This window comes from Salvelinus sp. IW2-2015, linkage group LG31 (assembly GCF_002910315.2).
Source record: "Salvelinus sp. IW2-2015 linkage group LG31, ASM291031v2, whole genome shotgun sequence".
Classification (NCBI taxonomy): Eukaryota; Metazoa; Chordata; class Actinopteri; order Salmoniformes; family Salmonidae; genus Salvelinus; species Salvelinus sp. IW2-2015.
This window is the reverse complement of record NC_036870.1, coordinates 28,185,714-28,203,386: the sequence shown is the minus strand read 5'-3', so window position 1 is coordinate 28,203,386 and position 17,673 is coordinate 28,185,714. Positions and strand designations below refer to the sequence as shown.

The window sequence follows — 17,673 nt, the reverse complement described above, 5'->3', positions numbered from 1 at the left end:
TCTGTGGCATTGTGTTGTGTGACAGCTCATTAAACATGGGATCAACACTTTACATGTTGCCTTTTATAWTTTTGTTCAGTGTATATTTTATATACATACTCAAGTCTTCAAAGTCTTCCAGAGTACACTGAACACTGCCTATGAACATATATATGATCTATGTATTTCTAATATATTCAATGTCTCATGTGTTTAATAGTATATTTATTATATTTGTAATATATGTATGTTAATTTTGTGCCTCACTGATATCCCACCTTTTCCCATCCCAGCCGGCGGGATCTGGAGATTGAGAGGCCCATTCCTGGTGGAAAAGTTACCGTCAGAACCCTGACGTGAGTTCCAAACCTTCTGACTTTCACCATACCTCAATCACCTCACATGGCATATTGCTAGAGCCCTGAGTTTTCCCTGACCTGGAAACTCTGGGCCCTAGTTATAGCCTGGTCAATAGGTCACATAGTCGAGGAAACACTTGGCCCTSTAATCCTCTAACCCAACAGGTTGAAATTTGTTCCAATTCCTGTTATTGCTCTCAGGTGTCCTTCTCTGTTGGTGGTAGGAGACAGCTCTCCGGCCGTTGACGCTGTGGTAAGTTTAAGTACACACTCTGTAATCCTAAATGTCATAAACAAATCATTAACGATAATGCCTCTTGTCCTCATTCCCGGTCCCTAGGAACATGTGTTGATGCGTTGAACATTCACCTAAGTTAACAGGAGATTTTTAAAGATTAACAATGGAAGGTTAAAAATGTAGTTTATGATTCAAACATGGGACAAAATAGGGAAAGAAGTCAAACACAACTAAAACAATTCTAGCAATTAAATATTACTCCCCCAATTCCTTTAATTTGACTACCTATTTATTTCTCTACTATGGTAAATGAATGATATTTAGTCGCTAAATTAGACTCTGTACTTTGCGTCCACAGGTGGAGTGCAATACTAAGCTGGACCCGACAAAGACCACACTGCTGAAGGTGAGTGGCCTCCAACAATCTCCCTCCTGCTGCTCATAACAGATCTGATCATGGAAAGACGATCACCGATAAGCTTCCAGTAGCTCAGTAATGACCTGGTGATTGATTTGCTAGGCTTGCCACAGGCCGAGGCTACTGCTGCTGTACCCAGCCTCCAGGGTCCTGTTCATTAGGCATGTAATATAAAACGTTTCGCAAKGGAAAACAAAAACTTGCATTATTTATTGCACGAAGTCCAGCTAGAGGCCTCCCTGTTTGAGTTTGTTTACCTCTGTTTGATTCCTGATGAACATGACCCATATCACAATTCTTCCTGTTTGACCTACTACTTAGGCTTACCTATGAAATGCATGCCCCCGGCTGTGACCAAATGGGCACGTCTTTAACCCGTATAACTGTTTAAGGCAGATGGCTAAGGGAATGGGACACGTGGTTTGTTAATGAGACACGTGTTGTTAATGGACACGTGATGTTAATGTTAATGTTATGTGACAACGTGTATGTTAATGGACACGTGATGTTAATGGACACGTGTATGTTTAATGTTAATGACACGTGATGTGTAATGGACACGTGTGTTAATGTTAGGACATGATGTAGATGACACGTGATGTTAATGGACACGTGATGTTAATGTTAATGGACACGTGATGTTAATGTTATGATGGACACGTGTTGTGTAATGGACACGTGATGTTAATGTGTAATGGACACTGATGTTTAATGTTAATGGGACACGTGATGTTAATGGACACGTGATGTTAATGTTAGATGGGACACGTGATGTTAATGTTAATGGACACGTGATGTAATGGACACGTGAGTTAATGTTAATGTTATGTAAACGTGTTAACTGTTAAGTGGACAGTTGCATGTTAATGGACACTGATGTTAATGTTAATGTTAATGGACACGTTGATGTTAATGGACACGTGATGTTAAATGACAGCGTGATGTTAATGTTAATGACACGTGATGTTAATGTTAATGGACACGTGTTGTTAATGTTAATGGGAACACGTGATGTTAATGTTAATGGACACGTGAGATGTTAATGTAATGGACACGTGTTTGTTTAATGTTAATGGACACGTGGATGTTAATGTTAATGGACACGTGATGTTAATTTGGACACGTGATGTTAATGTTAATGGACACGTTGATGTTAATGGACACGTGTTAATGTTAATGTTAATGGACACGTGATGTTAATGTTAATGGACACGTGTTGTTAATGTTAATGGACACGTGATGTTAATGTTAATGGACACGTGATGTTTAATGACACGTGATGTTGAATGTTAATGGACACGTGATGTTAATGTTATGGACACGTGAATGTTAATGTTTAATGTTAATGGACACGTGAATGTTAATGGACACGTGATGTTAATGTAATGGACATCGTTAATGTTAATGGACACGTGATGTTAATGTGTAATGGACACGTGATGTTAATGTTAATGGACACGTGATGTTATGGACCGTGATGTTAATGTTTAATGGACACGTGATGTTAATGTTAATGGACACAGTGATGTTAATGTTTAATGGACACGTGTTGATGTTAATGTTATGGACACGGGATTTTTAATGTAATGACACGTGTTGTTAATGTTAATGTTAATGGAACGTTGAATGTTAATGGACACGTGATGTTAAATGTTAATGGACACGTGTATGTTAATGTTAATGGACACGTGATGTTTAATGGACACGTATGTTAATGTTAATGGACACGTGATGTTAATGTTAATATGGACAGCGATTGATGTTATGTTAATGGACACGTGTGTGTTAATGGTTAATGTTAATGGACACGTGATGTTAATGTTAATGGACACGTTGATGTAATGTTAATGGACACGTGATGTGTAATGGACACGTGATGTTAATGGACACGTGATGTTTAATGTACAATCGTGATGTTAATGTTAATGGACACGTGATGTTAATGGACACGTGATGTTAATGGACACGTGATGTTAATGTTAATGGACACGTGATGTTAATGTTAATGGACACGTGATGTTAATGTTAATTGGACACGTGATGTTAATGTTAATGGACACGTGTTGTGTTAATGGACACGTGATGTTAATGTTAATGATGTTAATGTTAATGGACACGATGTTGTTAATGGACACGTGTGTTAATGTTAATGTTAATGGACACGTGGTGTTAATTGACACGTGTGTTAATGTTAATGGACACGTGGATGTTAATGTTAATGGACACGATGAATGTTAATGTGTTAATGGACACGTGATGTTAATATGAATGGACACGTGATGTTAATGTTAATGGGACACGTGATGTTAATGTTAATGGACACGTGTGATGTTAATGGACACGTGATGTTAATGTTACTGTTAATGACACGTGATGTTAATGGACGTGATGTTAATGTTAATGTTATGAATGGACACGTGTGTTATGTATGGACACGGTGATGTTAACGTGTTTAATGTTAATGGACACGTTGATGTAATGTTAATGACACGATGAATGGTTAATGTTAATGTTTAATGGACACGTGATGGTTAATGGACACGTGATGTTGAATTTTAATGGACACGTGATGTATGTTAATGGACACGTGATGTTAATGTTATAATGGACACGTGATGTTAATGTTAATGACCGTTATGTTTTAATGGACCTTGTTGTTTGCTGAGACAGTGTTAAATATTAAATGGGAGGTTGTTTTGTGTAATGAAGAGTTATGGCGGGTGACTAATGTTGTCCCGCTGATGACGTGCTACCTTAACTCTGCTCTCTTGAATGACGCACCCCGTGAGGTGTTAACTGACTCCAAACTCATAGCCTCTTTCTTTTCTCCCCTCCTCCATCCAGATGGCTGATTGTGGAGGCCTGCCCATGGTTGACCAGGTGTGTTTCTAGCTTGGTAACACGTTCACGGAGGCCGGGCGGATTGGGGTGGCCAAGGGATAACAGTTAAGGGGCTAATACAGGGCAGCTTCACTTAAGAGCATTAGTGACAGTAGCAATGAGGCACGGACGTCAGGCTGGAGAGTTTATACCCAGCTCAGCACCATCTGCTARAACAGCTGTCATACATACGCCTCTCATTATCACAGAGTCTGTAGGATACGCCATGAATCTGTCAGTTGATATGTCATTATGTGGATAATAACAGGGGGAAAAAGTGCCTAACTTTATCATTTGCTCTCTCGACAGCCTGCAAAGCTGACAGAGGCCTTCAAGTACTTCATTCAGGGAATGGGCTACAGTAAGTACACACTCTCTCTGTGTAACCAACGCTGACCAGTAATTATATTAACATTAGGTATGTAGAAATATAAAAGCCTGTTACCCTATTAGTGTTGCTGCCAACTAATAATATGGATCTTCACGACAACCTGTAAGAATGACATTGTCTAGAACTAGGAGATGAGATGAGTAACTTACCTTCAGATTACACATTTAGACAACAGGAAGTCTGTTACCTGTTCTGTAATGATTAAATATAATATATTACATAATGCCTTCAATAGGAATTCAGCTGACCATGGACACAGGAGTGTGAATGGATCATTAACCTCCTCCTGTTCCACCTGCCTCCTTTTCCTCCCCCTTCTCTCCTCTTCCTCCTTCCCTCAGTGCCTGCTGCCAGCATGACCAGACTGGTCCGCTCTCGCACGGCGTCCGGATCCAGCATCCACTCCATGGAAGGCAACAGGAGCCGGTCTCACACCAATGAGGGAAACCGAAGCCGGTCACACACCAACGAGAGGCGTGGCCGCTCCCACACAGACAGTATGGAAGGCACAGCAAACCGCAGCGCCGCTCTCAAGTCCACCGAAGTGTCCTGCTAGACGACCCTTACCCTCGACCTTTAACCTCCAGCCCCCTGGTTCCTGCTGCTCTGCCACTAACCACTCTCTCTCTCACACACACACACACACACACACACACACACACACACACACACACACACACACACACACACACACACACACACACACACACACACACACACACACACACACACACACACACACACACACACACACACACACACACACACACACAGGATTCCATTCAATGCAATTGGGATGCCCCCAATTGGAGAATGTTTTCTCTATGCAAAGAGTTGTTTTTGTAAAGATATGCAAGTATATACTACTGCATAATAAAGGAAATTCTGTAGAGGAAAAAAAAATAAACTGAAATAAACTGATCCCTTCCCATCTGCAGAGTCCGGTGGAATATCTAGGTGTTAGGGGCAACGCAGCTGAGCGACACTGCAACAGAGAATGTGGGAGATAGCTGTGGCTGAATAGTGACACCGCAACGGAGAATGTGGGAGAAAGCTGTTGCTGCAGAGCGAGTACCTAATACAGCAGTTTGTACATTTTTCTTTTAAATCTCTCATTAGGATTTTTTTGTTTGTTTGTAGTGTTTTATCACATCTGACACAGTTTTCTTAAATACGTACCTGACTGTAAATGAGTGCTTCTTTCTGTTCTCATTGTTATTGTTCATTAACTTTTCAGTGTTATAATTCATGTTCTGTGTGATATAGGATAGACAGTGTTAGGCCTAGATGTGGAGAAAGAATAGGGAGGCAAGTGGATAGTTTTTTTGCTCAAATTGATATTCGTCTTTGAAACCGTGGGAAGGAGGGAATCYGAAATGTATCATGTGCATACAACACATTCCTGTAACCATTCCTGTTTTATGATGTTGTCCATTCATTTTGAGTTAAGTCTCCTGGATGTTCTGTATCTGTCAACTCTGTGGAATCAAACAATTGTAACTGTTCTATTCTAGAACATTCCAAAATACGCTATTCTTTTCATTAATCAAACACAAAACACTAAATCGAACAGCTTTGCATCCTATTGCTTTATTAACAGATCATGGCTTCAGACAAAAGTTTTTATTTMGGATATTTTTTTGTGTGTGTATGTAAATGTTTTCTATGCAATCAAGCACGGCAGAACAAAGATGTGCCACGGAAACCTTCTCTGATTTATTAAAGTTATTTTGTTGTGATGGATTTGAGAGAGTCAAGCCGATAGATCCACATAATGTAATGTGAGGATAGTTATCCATAGAACGTATCAAAAACCCTCCCACTCTTACTTGCACTACAGCAACACAGGCCTACATCGCTTTGTAAAGATGCACAACTGCCTAATGCTGTAGATGAGAAGCATTAAATATGGCATAACAGTTTTGTATTTATTTAATAAATAAAAACCTATAACTTTTTGTCCTGGTGTTGTGATTACTTCAATGATCATAAGWAGAATGTGACGTTGTAAGAATGACACCACACTTCCACAGATGGATATTTAACCATATATAGTACATGCATTCTATAGTAGCATCTCACGCCGTCTCTTACTCATTATTCAATTCAGAGCCACGTGATCAAACCAATCTTTACATGAGTGTGGACGAGATTTCGTGAAACTTGTTTCTGTGACTTTCAAAAAATACCTGTATGGCCKAAAAAATTCAATCATTTAGTATTGAATAAATTAAAACTAAAATATTTCACACTCATTCCCAAAGCAACCCTATACAGAGCATAAAGATATGCTGAAAAAAATCCTCAAGTTTAAATATCCCCTTATAAGAAAAATACTTTGGGTGGGAATCAATCTAATTGATTCAATCCAATGCAAGATATAGAGCAGCACACTATAACAGACTTGTAAAGGTAATTTAGGCTTGAGCTGACAATCAGAGCATTTACCATGAATGCCATCTCCGCGGACACCGGGAAAATGCCTTCAAACGGCYGACTGTCTGTTGCATGGTGCTGTGCACTATAACGCGCCTCGGATTGAATACCTGCCTTTATGTATACAAACATCAAATACATTTTTTTCCGGAAGTTCTGACAAAAAACGTTTGAGGAAGGGAAAAGAAGATCAAAATGTAGGTAGATGGAAGTTTAGGGCTCTACTCCGTATCACCAAAGTTTAGTGTTACAGCGTGATTAAAATTMAAAGGCAATGTTCTCGTGTTAGCGAAGGCTGCATTCACGGTAAACACTGCATATGTTGGGTCAATCAGAAATTACCTTTAAATTTATATTGTACAATCTGTAACYCTTCAGCGATCCAGACTGAATAGAGCCCTTAATAAGCTTACGGCTAATTATTGAAATGTCTCAGTTCACGATCTCAGGGTAACCATAGTAATTCTCCAGCTCGGCGAAGATGTCGTTGGGGTTCCTGCAGCTGAGGTTACAGAAGCAGGCGTTGATCCACATGACCTGCCATGTGAACACGGCCCCGTTGGGACACATAAACTCCACATCGATGGTCTTGGACTTGTAGGGAATGCAGCAGCGATGGTCCGTGGCCACACACACCCCACAGTATTTAGGCCAGTAAGGCTGCTTACTCACACAGCCCGAGATTGTGAAGTTTTTTGGCTGTTCTTCTCTGTAGATGTTCAGACACTTCTTCCCTGGCTGAGAGCGATGAGAGAGCGAAAGAGAAAGAGGACAAGTCGAATGATTGAATCAATGCTTTGTAATGTTCCTATAATATTGGGAATGTTGTATTTTTTTAGGTGAACTCTTCAATATAGATATCATGAACAAACATTTGACCTCTATGCAATGCATGTGCGTCTATGCATGCATGCACATGTGTGTCTGTGTCCACGTGTGCGTGCATATTTGAGCGTGGAAGTGTGCGTGTGCACGTCAGTACATGTACCTTGATGTGCTTGGTGAMGTCCACCCCACAGGGCCGTATGTTGCAGAGGCGGGACTCTTTCACCATCTCACACCTCTCGTTGGCGTTGGAGACGCGCAGTGACAGACCTCGACCACACGTCTTAGAACAGATACTCCAGGAGGTGGTCTGGATCACACAGTTCCTGCTACGGCCCTGAGCCTCAGCAGGAAGAGCTATGTCAACACAGACAGACAGACAGACAGACAGACAGACAGACAGACACTTTTGTGAGTGTAATGTTTACTGTAAATTTGTATTGTTTATTTCACTTTTGTTTATTATCTACTTCACTTGTTTTGTCAATGTTACCATATGTTTCCAATGCCAATAAAGGCCTTAAATTGAAATTGAATTGAGAGAGAGGAGGGACAGTGTCTGACAGACCAACCAACCTGCACATGTCCCCTATGCCATTGTCATTGTTATTGTTCAATGTATGGTKATTTTTACCCTTGATTATTGTTGACAATATTGGTTAGTATTATTTAATTATGTTAATATTGGAAATCTCAAAAGTAAGCTTATGTCATGCCAATAAAGCAAATTGAATTGAATTGAGAGAGAGATACGTAGCTAGATAGAGAGAGCAATAGAGAGAGATACATGAAGAGAGAGAATATTATAGAAGCAGAGAGAGAGAGAGAGATGCATAGATAGAGAGAGATACACATGATAGTATGAAGAGAGAGATACATGGAGAAAGAGAGATACAAAGAGAGAGGCTTGTAGAGAAGAGCATAGATAGATAGAGAGAGATACATAAGTAGAAAAGATAAATGGAGAAAGATAAATGGAGAAGGAGAGATACAAAGAGAGCGAGGAGAGAGAGATACATAGAGAAAGAGACATACAGAGAGAGAGAGAGTACATAGAGAAAGAGAATACAGAGAGAGAGAGAGAGAGAAGATACATAGAGAAAGAGACATACAGAGAGAGAGATAAGAGAGAGAAAGATACATAGATAAAAGAGATACAAAGAGAGAAGAGAGAAGATACATAGAGAAAGAGACATACAGAGAGAGAGAGAGAAAGGATAATGAGAGAAGAGATACGAAAGAGAGCGAGAGAGAGATACATAGAAAAGAGAGATACAAAGAGAGCGAGAGATAAGATACATAGAGAAAGAGAGATACAAAGAGCAAGAGAGAGAGATACGATAGAGAAGAGAGAGAGACAAGAGAAGAAGAGAAGCGGAAGAGAGAGAGATACATAGAGAAGAGCAGATTACAATGAGAGCGAGAGAGAGACGATACATGAGAGAAAGAGACAGACAGAGAGATGAGAAGGAGAGAGAGATGAAGTAAGAGACGATAAGAGGAGAGATACATAGAGAACGGAAGAGAGGAGATACAAGAGAGAGATACAGACGAGAGAAGAGAGATCAACTGAGAGAGACATACATAGAAGCAACAGAGAGAATAGAATACAGAGAGTCATACGAAGACAGAGAGAGATACCATAGGAGATAGAGACATAGAGAGTACAAAGAAGATCAGAGAGAGATCCATAGAGAAAGAGACGGATTCAGAGAGAGATCTGAGACGATGACTAAGAGGAGATAGATAGAGAAAGATGAATAAGAAAGAGATCGAGAGAGAAGATACATAGAACAAAGAGAGATTACAAGAACCGAGAGACAGAGAGAGATAGATACATAGAGAAAGAGACATACAGAGCAGATGAGAGAGAGATTTTACATAGAGAAAAGAGACATACAGAGAGAGATACATAGAGAAAGAGACATTACAGAGAGAGACAGATCCAGAGAGCATAATAGAGATACAGAGATACAAGGAGAGATACAGAGAGAGATACGAGAGAGAGAGATAGATAGAGATATAGAGAGAGATACATAGATAAAGAGCATAAGAGAGAGCTGATACATCTAGAGAAAGAGAAGACAAAGAGTGACCAGAGAGAGATACATAGAGAAAGAGACATACAGAGAGAGTAGAGAGACATTAGAGAAAGAGACAATACAGAGAGAGATACATAGATAAAGAGACATACAGAGATGAGATACATTAGAGAAAGAGGACATACAGAGAAGATTACAAGAGAAAGAGACATACAGAGAGAGAGAGAGAGAGATACATACAGAAAGAGATCATACGAGAGAGAGAGAGAGAAATAGAGAAAGAGACATACAGAGAGAGATACATAGAGAAAGAGACATACAGAGAGAGATACATAGATAAAGGACATCATACAGAGAGAGATACATAGATAAAGAGACATACAGAGAGAGATACATAGATAAAAGACATACAGAGAGAATAACATAGATAAAGAGACATACAGAGAGAGATACAGAGATAAAGAGACATACAGAGAGAGAGAGAGAGAGAGATTACATAGAGAAAGAGAATACAGAGAGAGATAAAGAGAGACATAAGAAAGAAGACATACAGAGAGAGAACATAGATAAAAGAGACATTACAGAGAGAGATACATAGAGAAAGAACATACAGGAGAGAGATACATAGATAAAGAGACATACAGAGAGAGATACAAGTATAACGAGACCATACAGAGAGAGATACATAGATAAAGAGACATACAGAGAGAGATACATAGATAAAGAGACATACAGAGAGAGAGTACATAGAATAAAGAGACATACAGAGAGAAGAGAGAGATGATACATAGAAAAGAGATTACAGAAGAGATGAAAGAGAGATACATAGAGAAAGAGACATACAGAGAGAGATACATAGATAAGAGACATACAGAGAGAGATACATAGATAAAGAGACATACAGAGAGAAGAGAGAGAAGATACATAGAGAAAGAGAATACAGAGAGACGAGAAAGAGACGATACAGAAGATGAGAAAGAGAGATACAGGAGAGAGAGAAAGAGAGAGAATACAGAACGAGAGAAAAGAGAATACAGAGAGAGCATAGAGAGAAGAATACAGAGAGAGAGGAAAGTAGAATACAGAGAGAGAGAGTAAGAGAGATACACGAGAGATGAGAAAGAATACACGATTGAAGAAGAAAGAAGAGATCTACAGAGAGAGATACATAGAGAAAGAGCGAGAGACAGAGAATAATAACAATTGAATACGGGCAGTGATATAATTATTCATCAAAACTGGACCTAATAGCTTGTTGCCATGAGAAGTGCTTTTACCTTCAAGATTGATAGTTGTGCAAGAGTGACAGTTCTCGTTGCTATTTTGTATTTTTAACCAAAACAAACATTCTCTAGTAAATCCAAGTTCTCTTTTGGCTTTGCACACTACTGGCCAGGATCGCTGAGCACTTGAACTACCCAAAAATAACACTGAGACACAGAGAGAGTGAGAGTGTACAGGAAAAGCGTCTGGTCTTCTCTTACACAGCTGCACCTCTGCTCCTCCCTGGAGTAACAACCTACGCCCACACCCTAGTCCACCACAGGTACTGTTCCAAGAACCCACACAACATACTGCTGCAACAGCAGCACTACCTGTGAGCTACACTGAAGCACTGTCCTCAAACTATTTTGCTTCACAATTCACAAAGGAATACCCAATATGCACCTGTGTTATTAGTGTTTTAAGATTCTCAATAGATWCATATCAACTGTAACATACTGCAGTGGAGGCTGGTGACGGGAGGACAGCTTATAGCAATGACTGGAATGGTATCATACTGTTCCATTCATTCCATTCCAGCTATTAGTATGAGCATGTCCTCACATTTTAAGTGACACCAGCCACCATTGATTGACTGATTAAATTAATGATTGTTGAGAGCTCTTACAAAAGACATCGCAATGTATGTATTCTGATACTTACAAATGGCATAATAAAACATGACCTTAACCTTAATTGATTGATTGATTGATGGATCTGTGTCCTACCCTCCACTGCATGTCTTGGAGCAGTCTTCCTCCCCTTCTTGGGCTCGTCACAGATCCACTGTTCACAGCAGCGTCCMGGGATCTTGACCCTCCTCGGGTTCTGGCACCACACCCGGGGAGGCTGGGAGTCCGTACACAGGGTCACGCACCCGATGGCCCCGTTCACACACAGACACTGGTATTTACAGCTGGGCTTGAAGCTCTGCCCGTTCCGGTAGATCACACCGTCATGCTCGCAGCCCGTGCCAACCATATCTGGCAAAGAAGGTCAGGACAGAAGTCTTACATCACAGAGAGACACACAGTGGTAATGATGACAAGGTAATGTAGCAGCTTTTGTTTTTAGTGGTATCTGAACAAAAACAAACATGTCATGACATCGGGTAATATGATTATGAAACATGTTCACTTTTTAATTGTTAATTTGTCATTACATTTCTCATTTTCTTCAAGGATTATGTTACTAGATGTGCAATTAGTGTGTTGGGACATGATGATAGCAGTGTTACTGTGACTTATGATTGGTGTCTTTAGTCGTTGTCTTARGTCAGATAGCGAGTTGATTCCACCTACACTCGGTTGAGGGACGAGCGTGGTGTAGAAGTGACGCGATTTGACGTAAGACAACGGTCTTTAGTAGGTTAGAATGACACTTACATGCACACACTCCTTTTTCGTACCTCGGCTTGTCCGCGCTGTAGTCGCAGTACAGTCCCTTATGGTAGTCACAGGTGTCTGCCTCGTTGCACTCCTCCCCCACCTGCCTGGCGCAGACCTTGCAGCAGTCACAGCCGTCCATGAGCAGGCTCACTCCTGCGGGGCAGGGGGGGAGGCCTGGGGGGCACTCACAGGGCCAGTGGCAGTACTGGGTCCGGTTGTATGGCTCCAGGTCTGTGGGTTCTGTTAGGGGCAGCATGGCAGTGGAATTCTGGGTCTGGGAGTAGGCCTAGATGAGAGGGACAAGGAGGAGTTAGGGTTATGCGCTCTCGATATGCATAATACATATTTTAGTTTGGTAAGGTCAAACGCTATGACCTTGTAACACAATAAACCATGTAAGTAGAGAACAGACATCCCTAAGGCATCACATATGTATTTTTTCTGAGTAGGCTACCATATCTGGGACAATTTAAAACACTTCTCAGCACTCGGTTGAAGTAGCAACAGTACAGGAGAATAATAGTCTGTTACATAAGCAGTATTAATTCACCCCAAGGAARAAAGTCATAATTAACTTCATCTACTTAATCTTTTCATTTCCAACCTGTCCTAACTAACTCCCTCTCGTTCGGCCAACGACGTAATAGACCCAAATCCCCTTATTGTGCTGGATAAATGTTGCACCTCCCGAATGGGCTTAAAGGTCTGGTTTGCAGGCCTTCTTTATAGCAATGTTGAATTACAGGGTAACGGAGAGACAATTACATTTTAGTCCTTTAGGCGACGTGCTTACCCAGAGCGACATACAGGAGCAATTAGAGTTAAGTTGCTTGCCCAAAAGCACACCTAGTTAGCTTGGGGATTCAACCTCTCAGTTTCTGGCCCAACACTCTTAACCGCTAGGCTACCTGCTGTTCCACAGGTCTTGAGTTAGTAGTCCTGTCCCATGGCCAAGGCTACATTTGTAAAAATGATTTCATCAATATGATACTGGTTAGTCTAGGTAATACTTGATTCCTGTCTACATAATATTCTGGCTGTATATTATTCTGCCTATTTCTCATATTGTTTCTTTGAAAATATAAAGTATGTTCATAGCTGACAAAACAAGTTCAATAAAAGGTGTCCAACATTTTACCTCATGAATATTGCCTGTACAAACTATATATTCATGCCAAGATCAGTAACAGAACATTTTTTAAAGCACTCATAAACAGATGCTGTCTGAACAAGCCACCAGGGAGAGTTTTACAACCAAACAAATGGCGGTTGGTCTTGGATCCAGACTGTATGAGTCCCTTCATAGGGAACTGGCCCGTCCACTGGTTCAGACTGGCTATAAAGATGATTTTTAGTCTAGGATCCAGAGTGTATGGGTCTCTTCTGAGGAAACTGGCCCGTCCGCTGGCTCAGACTGGCTACAAACATGATTCTTAGTCTAGGATCCAGACTGTCTGAGTGTGAAGAGAGCATGACTTCCTCGTATGAGTCAGGACAGAGTGTTCTACAACACATTATTACAGATCAAGTAGCCAGATCGCCTAATGGTCTAATTTAAAATGTCATACACTCTATTTTGGCTGTGCCTTGCATGCCATCTGCGGGCCAAAATGCTGTGACTACTCTTATTTCTGATGTCTGAACATTCAACAGCAGACACTTTTTGGGGAACTTTCTTCAGAATCAGAACATATTGGGCGGGTTTCCCAGACCGGTTTCCAGCCTAGGCCTGTCTCAATAGAGATTCTCTATCGAAATCACTTTTTAGTCCAGGACCAGGCTTAATCTGTGTCCGGGAAACCGGCCCATTGAAAACAATATTAACTCTTGTTGTTACTGTCATAACAGCAACCACTGCCTCCAGTATGGGCCGACCACAGGTATGACAAAACATGTATTTTTACTTCTCTAATTACGTTGGTAACCAGTTTAGAATAGCAATACGGCACTTTGGGGGTTTGTAGTATCTGGCCAATATACCAAGGCTAAGGGCTGTATCCAGGAAGTCCGTGTTGCGTCATGCTTAAGAACAACCCTAGGCATTCTTGTGTTCTAACTACCCTCTAGTCAAAGTGCTCTGAACAAATTAAGGGAATCGTTTACAAACAATGGCACATTCTAAGATCCGATGATGGTATCAGTAATGTGATTTCGGACCTTCCCTTGGTCGTATTCTCGCCGGGCAGAAACCTCAGAGATCAATTGGTAAACTCTGATTTACCACCCCAAGATATCCCTGCACAACGTGTATTTGCGCCCCTACTGGATGGAAACTAGAAGTGTAATGGCTGCGCTCAATGCAATGGCACTTATAAATGTAGATCCTTCAAACACCTCCAAACAGGGAAACAGATCCCAATCTGTGRTTCACTACGGCAGTTATTTATTTTATAACTTGTCCTTGTGGTAAAAATGATGTGGGTAAAACAAAGCGCGAATTAAGCACCATTAGGTGCAAAAACTCGACTTATCCATTTACGGCCCACTTTTTGGAAGAAAACCACTCGATTTCATCTCTATGTTATATTGGCATCGAACATGTCACCCTCCCTAGGAGAGGGGGTGACCTCGACAATTTATTGTTAAAACGAGAGGCTGCCTGGATCTTTAATTTAAAGACCCTTGCTCCCTTCGGTCACAAGCCATTCTTGTGATTATTGTGATTTTGCTATTGTAAATGTTTGTAGGCTTATGTTGTATTGTAAATTGTATCTATGATCGTACGCCATCCATTAGTTTTTTGTATGCTGTTTAAATATATGCGAATTAACCAATAATATCAGGCCACACCCGGCCATGATTACAGACACCTGTGTGTGTCTTTTGACACTATATAAATGAGTCAKCCTGCAGTGTTTGTCATTATACCCTGATGTCTGTTGAAATGTTGGACATAAATATTTCTTCATCTGAGCTCCTAGAGTGTGCGGCTCTCCTTTATTTTTTTAAGAACAACCTTTAACCATGGTATATTGGCCATACCCCCGGTGCCTTATTGCTTAATTAAACCTCTCTAACCTCTTACATTTCAGCCTCAACATGTTAAATATCATAGAAACCAAAGAGCTTCTAATCCAGGTAAATTATACACACACAATTCATCTCCAATTAATTAATTGTAAAAAAGACCCCTTAATCATCTTATAAGTTTCTCATATTGTTTCTCTTAAGCTTCCTTTACGTTTTTCTAATAGATTTCTGTTAGTAAATAGTAAATTCATGACGTGCATAGAAGGCTTAATACAGATCAATGAGGCTTAATCACGGGTGTAGCACAGAGCCAGTAACCAGGGGGTTCTGCTGCTGAAGCCCAGTCAGCTGTKATCAGGCTGTCAATTACACAACAACATTAGAGAACACGGATATGTCCCAAATGGTACTATGTTCCCTATATAGTGCACTACTTTTGAGCAGAGAAATATGGGCCATGGTTAAAAGTAGTTCACTATATAGGGAATAGGGTGCCATTTGGGACACAATCACAAAATGTCACTTTATGCCTCACATTGCGTTTTATGGGTGTTTCTCAAGGTAATGAAACCCACACGGACCACAACAACAACTGATCATGACATTAACAGTTTGTTGTCTTCATGTAGCTTCCCTTCTTTAACCTAAAAAGGAAGAGAAAGTAGAGAGGTGTAGTCAATAATGTCATAATATCCATATACATATGGCATAACAGGAAGTTGAATTGGGCTTTCTAATGAGATGACAAGCTTTGTGCATGTCGGTTTAGGTACATTGTTGCATAGTTGCATCATTCCTAACCCCCATCATATCTAGACAGCTGAAATTGGAGTTGAGATGAACCCGAATACCATGATGTGTTCAAGGTTATAACCTTTTGACCCTTTCTGTGACCTTGTGACCTTAAACAGACATATATCATCAAACGCTGTAAAGTGCTGAGACTGAAAAAGTGATCAATCAATTGTCAATTATCTTGATGGAGGGTGTGTGATACAACATAAGTTTGAGCCCAGCAAATCAGAGACGATGTGAGCAGTTTTAACTTTTGAAATCTATTGAGGTTCTTTAAAATCTTTCATGAGGACAATTAAACTAAAAAAAAACTGAAACTTTGCTGTTTGTTGAGGCCATGCAAATAGTAGTATTTTCAAATAAATTGTGGAATCTGGAGTAAAATACAACACCTGACTCCACACAACCACAAGGTGGCAGTAAAGTATGACTAAGAATGGGATGTGTAAAAGGAATGCCGYGTGATTTTACTCGAAATGTCACAGTAGATCCAATGCCAGAGGAGTCAATTTTGCATAATTATCTTCTCGGATTCTGAAGCCTAAAGGTGACTAAGGAATCACATATTGGTAGGCCATTCAATATTCAATATAGCTTTTTCATCGTTAGCGACTATGTTTATATCTTAATTGGAAATTAGCAGTGGTGGAAAGTACTTAAGTGAAAAATACTTTAAAGTGCTACCTAAGTAGTTTTTTTTTTTTTGCATATCTGGACTTTAATATTTATATTTCTGATTACTTGTATTTTTACTCCACTACATTCCCAAAGAACTCCATACATTTTCCCTGACACAAAAAAGTAGTTGTTACATTTTGAATGCTTAGCAGGACATGAAAATAGTCCAACTCACACAATTATCAAGAGAACATCCCTGGTCATCCCTACTGCCTCTGATCTGGTGGACTCACTAAACACAATTTTCGTTTGTAAATGATGTCTGAGTGTTGGAGTGTGCCCCTGGCTATCTGTAAATGATGTCTGAGTGTTGGAGTGTGCCCCTGGCTATAAGTCAACAAAAAACAAACATGAAAATTGTGCTGTCTGGTTTGCTTAATATAAGGAATTTGACATGATTTATACTTTTACTTTTAATACATAAGTATATTTGAGCAATTACATTTACTTTTGYTACTMAAGTATATTTAAAACCTAATTCTTTTAGACTTTTACTCAAGTTGTATTTTACTGGGTGACTTTCACTTTTACTTGAGACATTTTCTATTAAGGRATCTTTACTTTTACTCAAATATGACAATTGGGTACTTTTTCCACCACTGGAAATTTACACAAATGATTTAGGCCTAATAATCTAAATAAATCATAAGAGTCGGGTCTGGTACTTCAGAAAGAAATATATTTGCAAAATAAAGTTTCAACCATGTGTWAATAAAAATTATTATGACACTTTCTCACCTTTTGAATCCCAGCTGCRATAAGAATCCACACCAGGAGCCAGCTCATCACTGGTTAGGAATTTTAAATTCATTGAACCCAGAATTACTCCTTTTCTAAAAACAAAATATTTTGCACTGCACAAGTCTCAGGCATTCTGTTTCTTCTAGTTGTCATCTCCTCCGCGAGGACCACTGTCTCGGACTGGGACTGGAGATGTTATTAAAGCTCGTGCTGCTGACGTCAGGTTTTAGGACGAGCCCCGCATTTTTCTAGCATAGCGCTCTGTCTTTT

The 17,673-nt window shown here is 40.1% G+C and overlaps 2 protein-coding genes across 4 annotated transcripts in view; one reads left to right on the top strand and one right to left on the bottom strand.

The window, feature by feature from the left end:
• Nucleotides 1–6,223, top strand: part of LOC111956098 (protein NDRG1) — a 26,002-nt gene extending 19,779 nt beyond the window's left edge. For both annotated transcript variants that reach the window (XM_023976531.3, XM_023976532.3), the window contains 6 exons: nt 273–335; nt 540–591; nt 935–982; nt 3,839–3,874; nt 4,184–4,235; nt 4,607–6,223. In XM_023976531.3, the coding sequence (XP_023832299.1) occupies nt 273–335; nt 540–591; nt 935–982; nt 3,839–3,874; nt 4,184–4,235; nt 4,607–4,821 (466 nt within the window). In that variant the 3' untranslated portion in view covers nt 4,822–6,223. The remainder of the gene's footprint in view (nt 1–272; nt 336–539; nt 592–934; nt 983–3,838; nt 3,875–4,183; nt 4,236–4,606) is intronic.
• On the bottom strand, nt 6,173–17,673 carry LOC111956099 (CCN family member 4). 2 transcript variants are annotated; one of them, XM_023976534.2, is made up of 6 exons: nt 17,401–17,673; nt 15,725–15,833; nt 12,217–12,505; nt 11,560–11,814; nt 7,690–7,883; nt 6,173–7,439 (listed from the first exon to the last, which is right to left on the bottom strand). In XM_023976534.2, exons 3-6 carry the CDS (start codon nt 12,473–12,475, stop codon nt 7,134–7,136), a joined length of 1,014 nt encoding a protein of 337 aa, XP_023832302.1. In that variant the 5' UTR covers nt 12,476–12,505; nt 15,725–15,833; nt 17,401–17,673; the 3' UTR covers nt 6,173–7,133. The 2 variants fall into 2 exon arrangements, with proteins under 2 accessions (XP_023832302.1, XP_023832301.1); XM_023976533.2 differs by lacking the exon at nt 15,725–15,833 and having other exon boundaries at nt 17,401–17,672.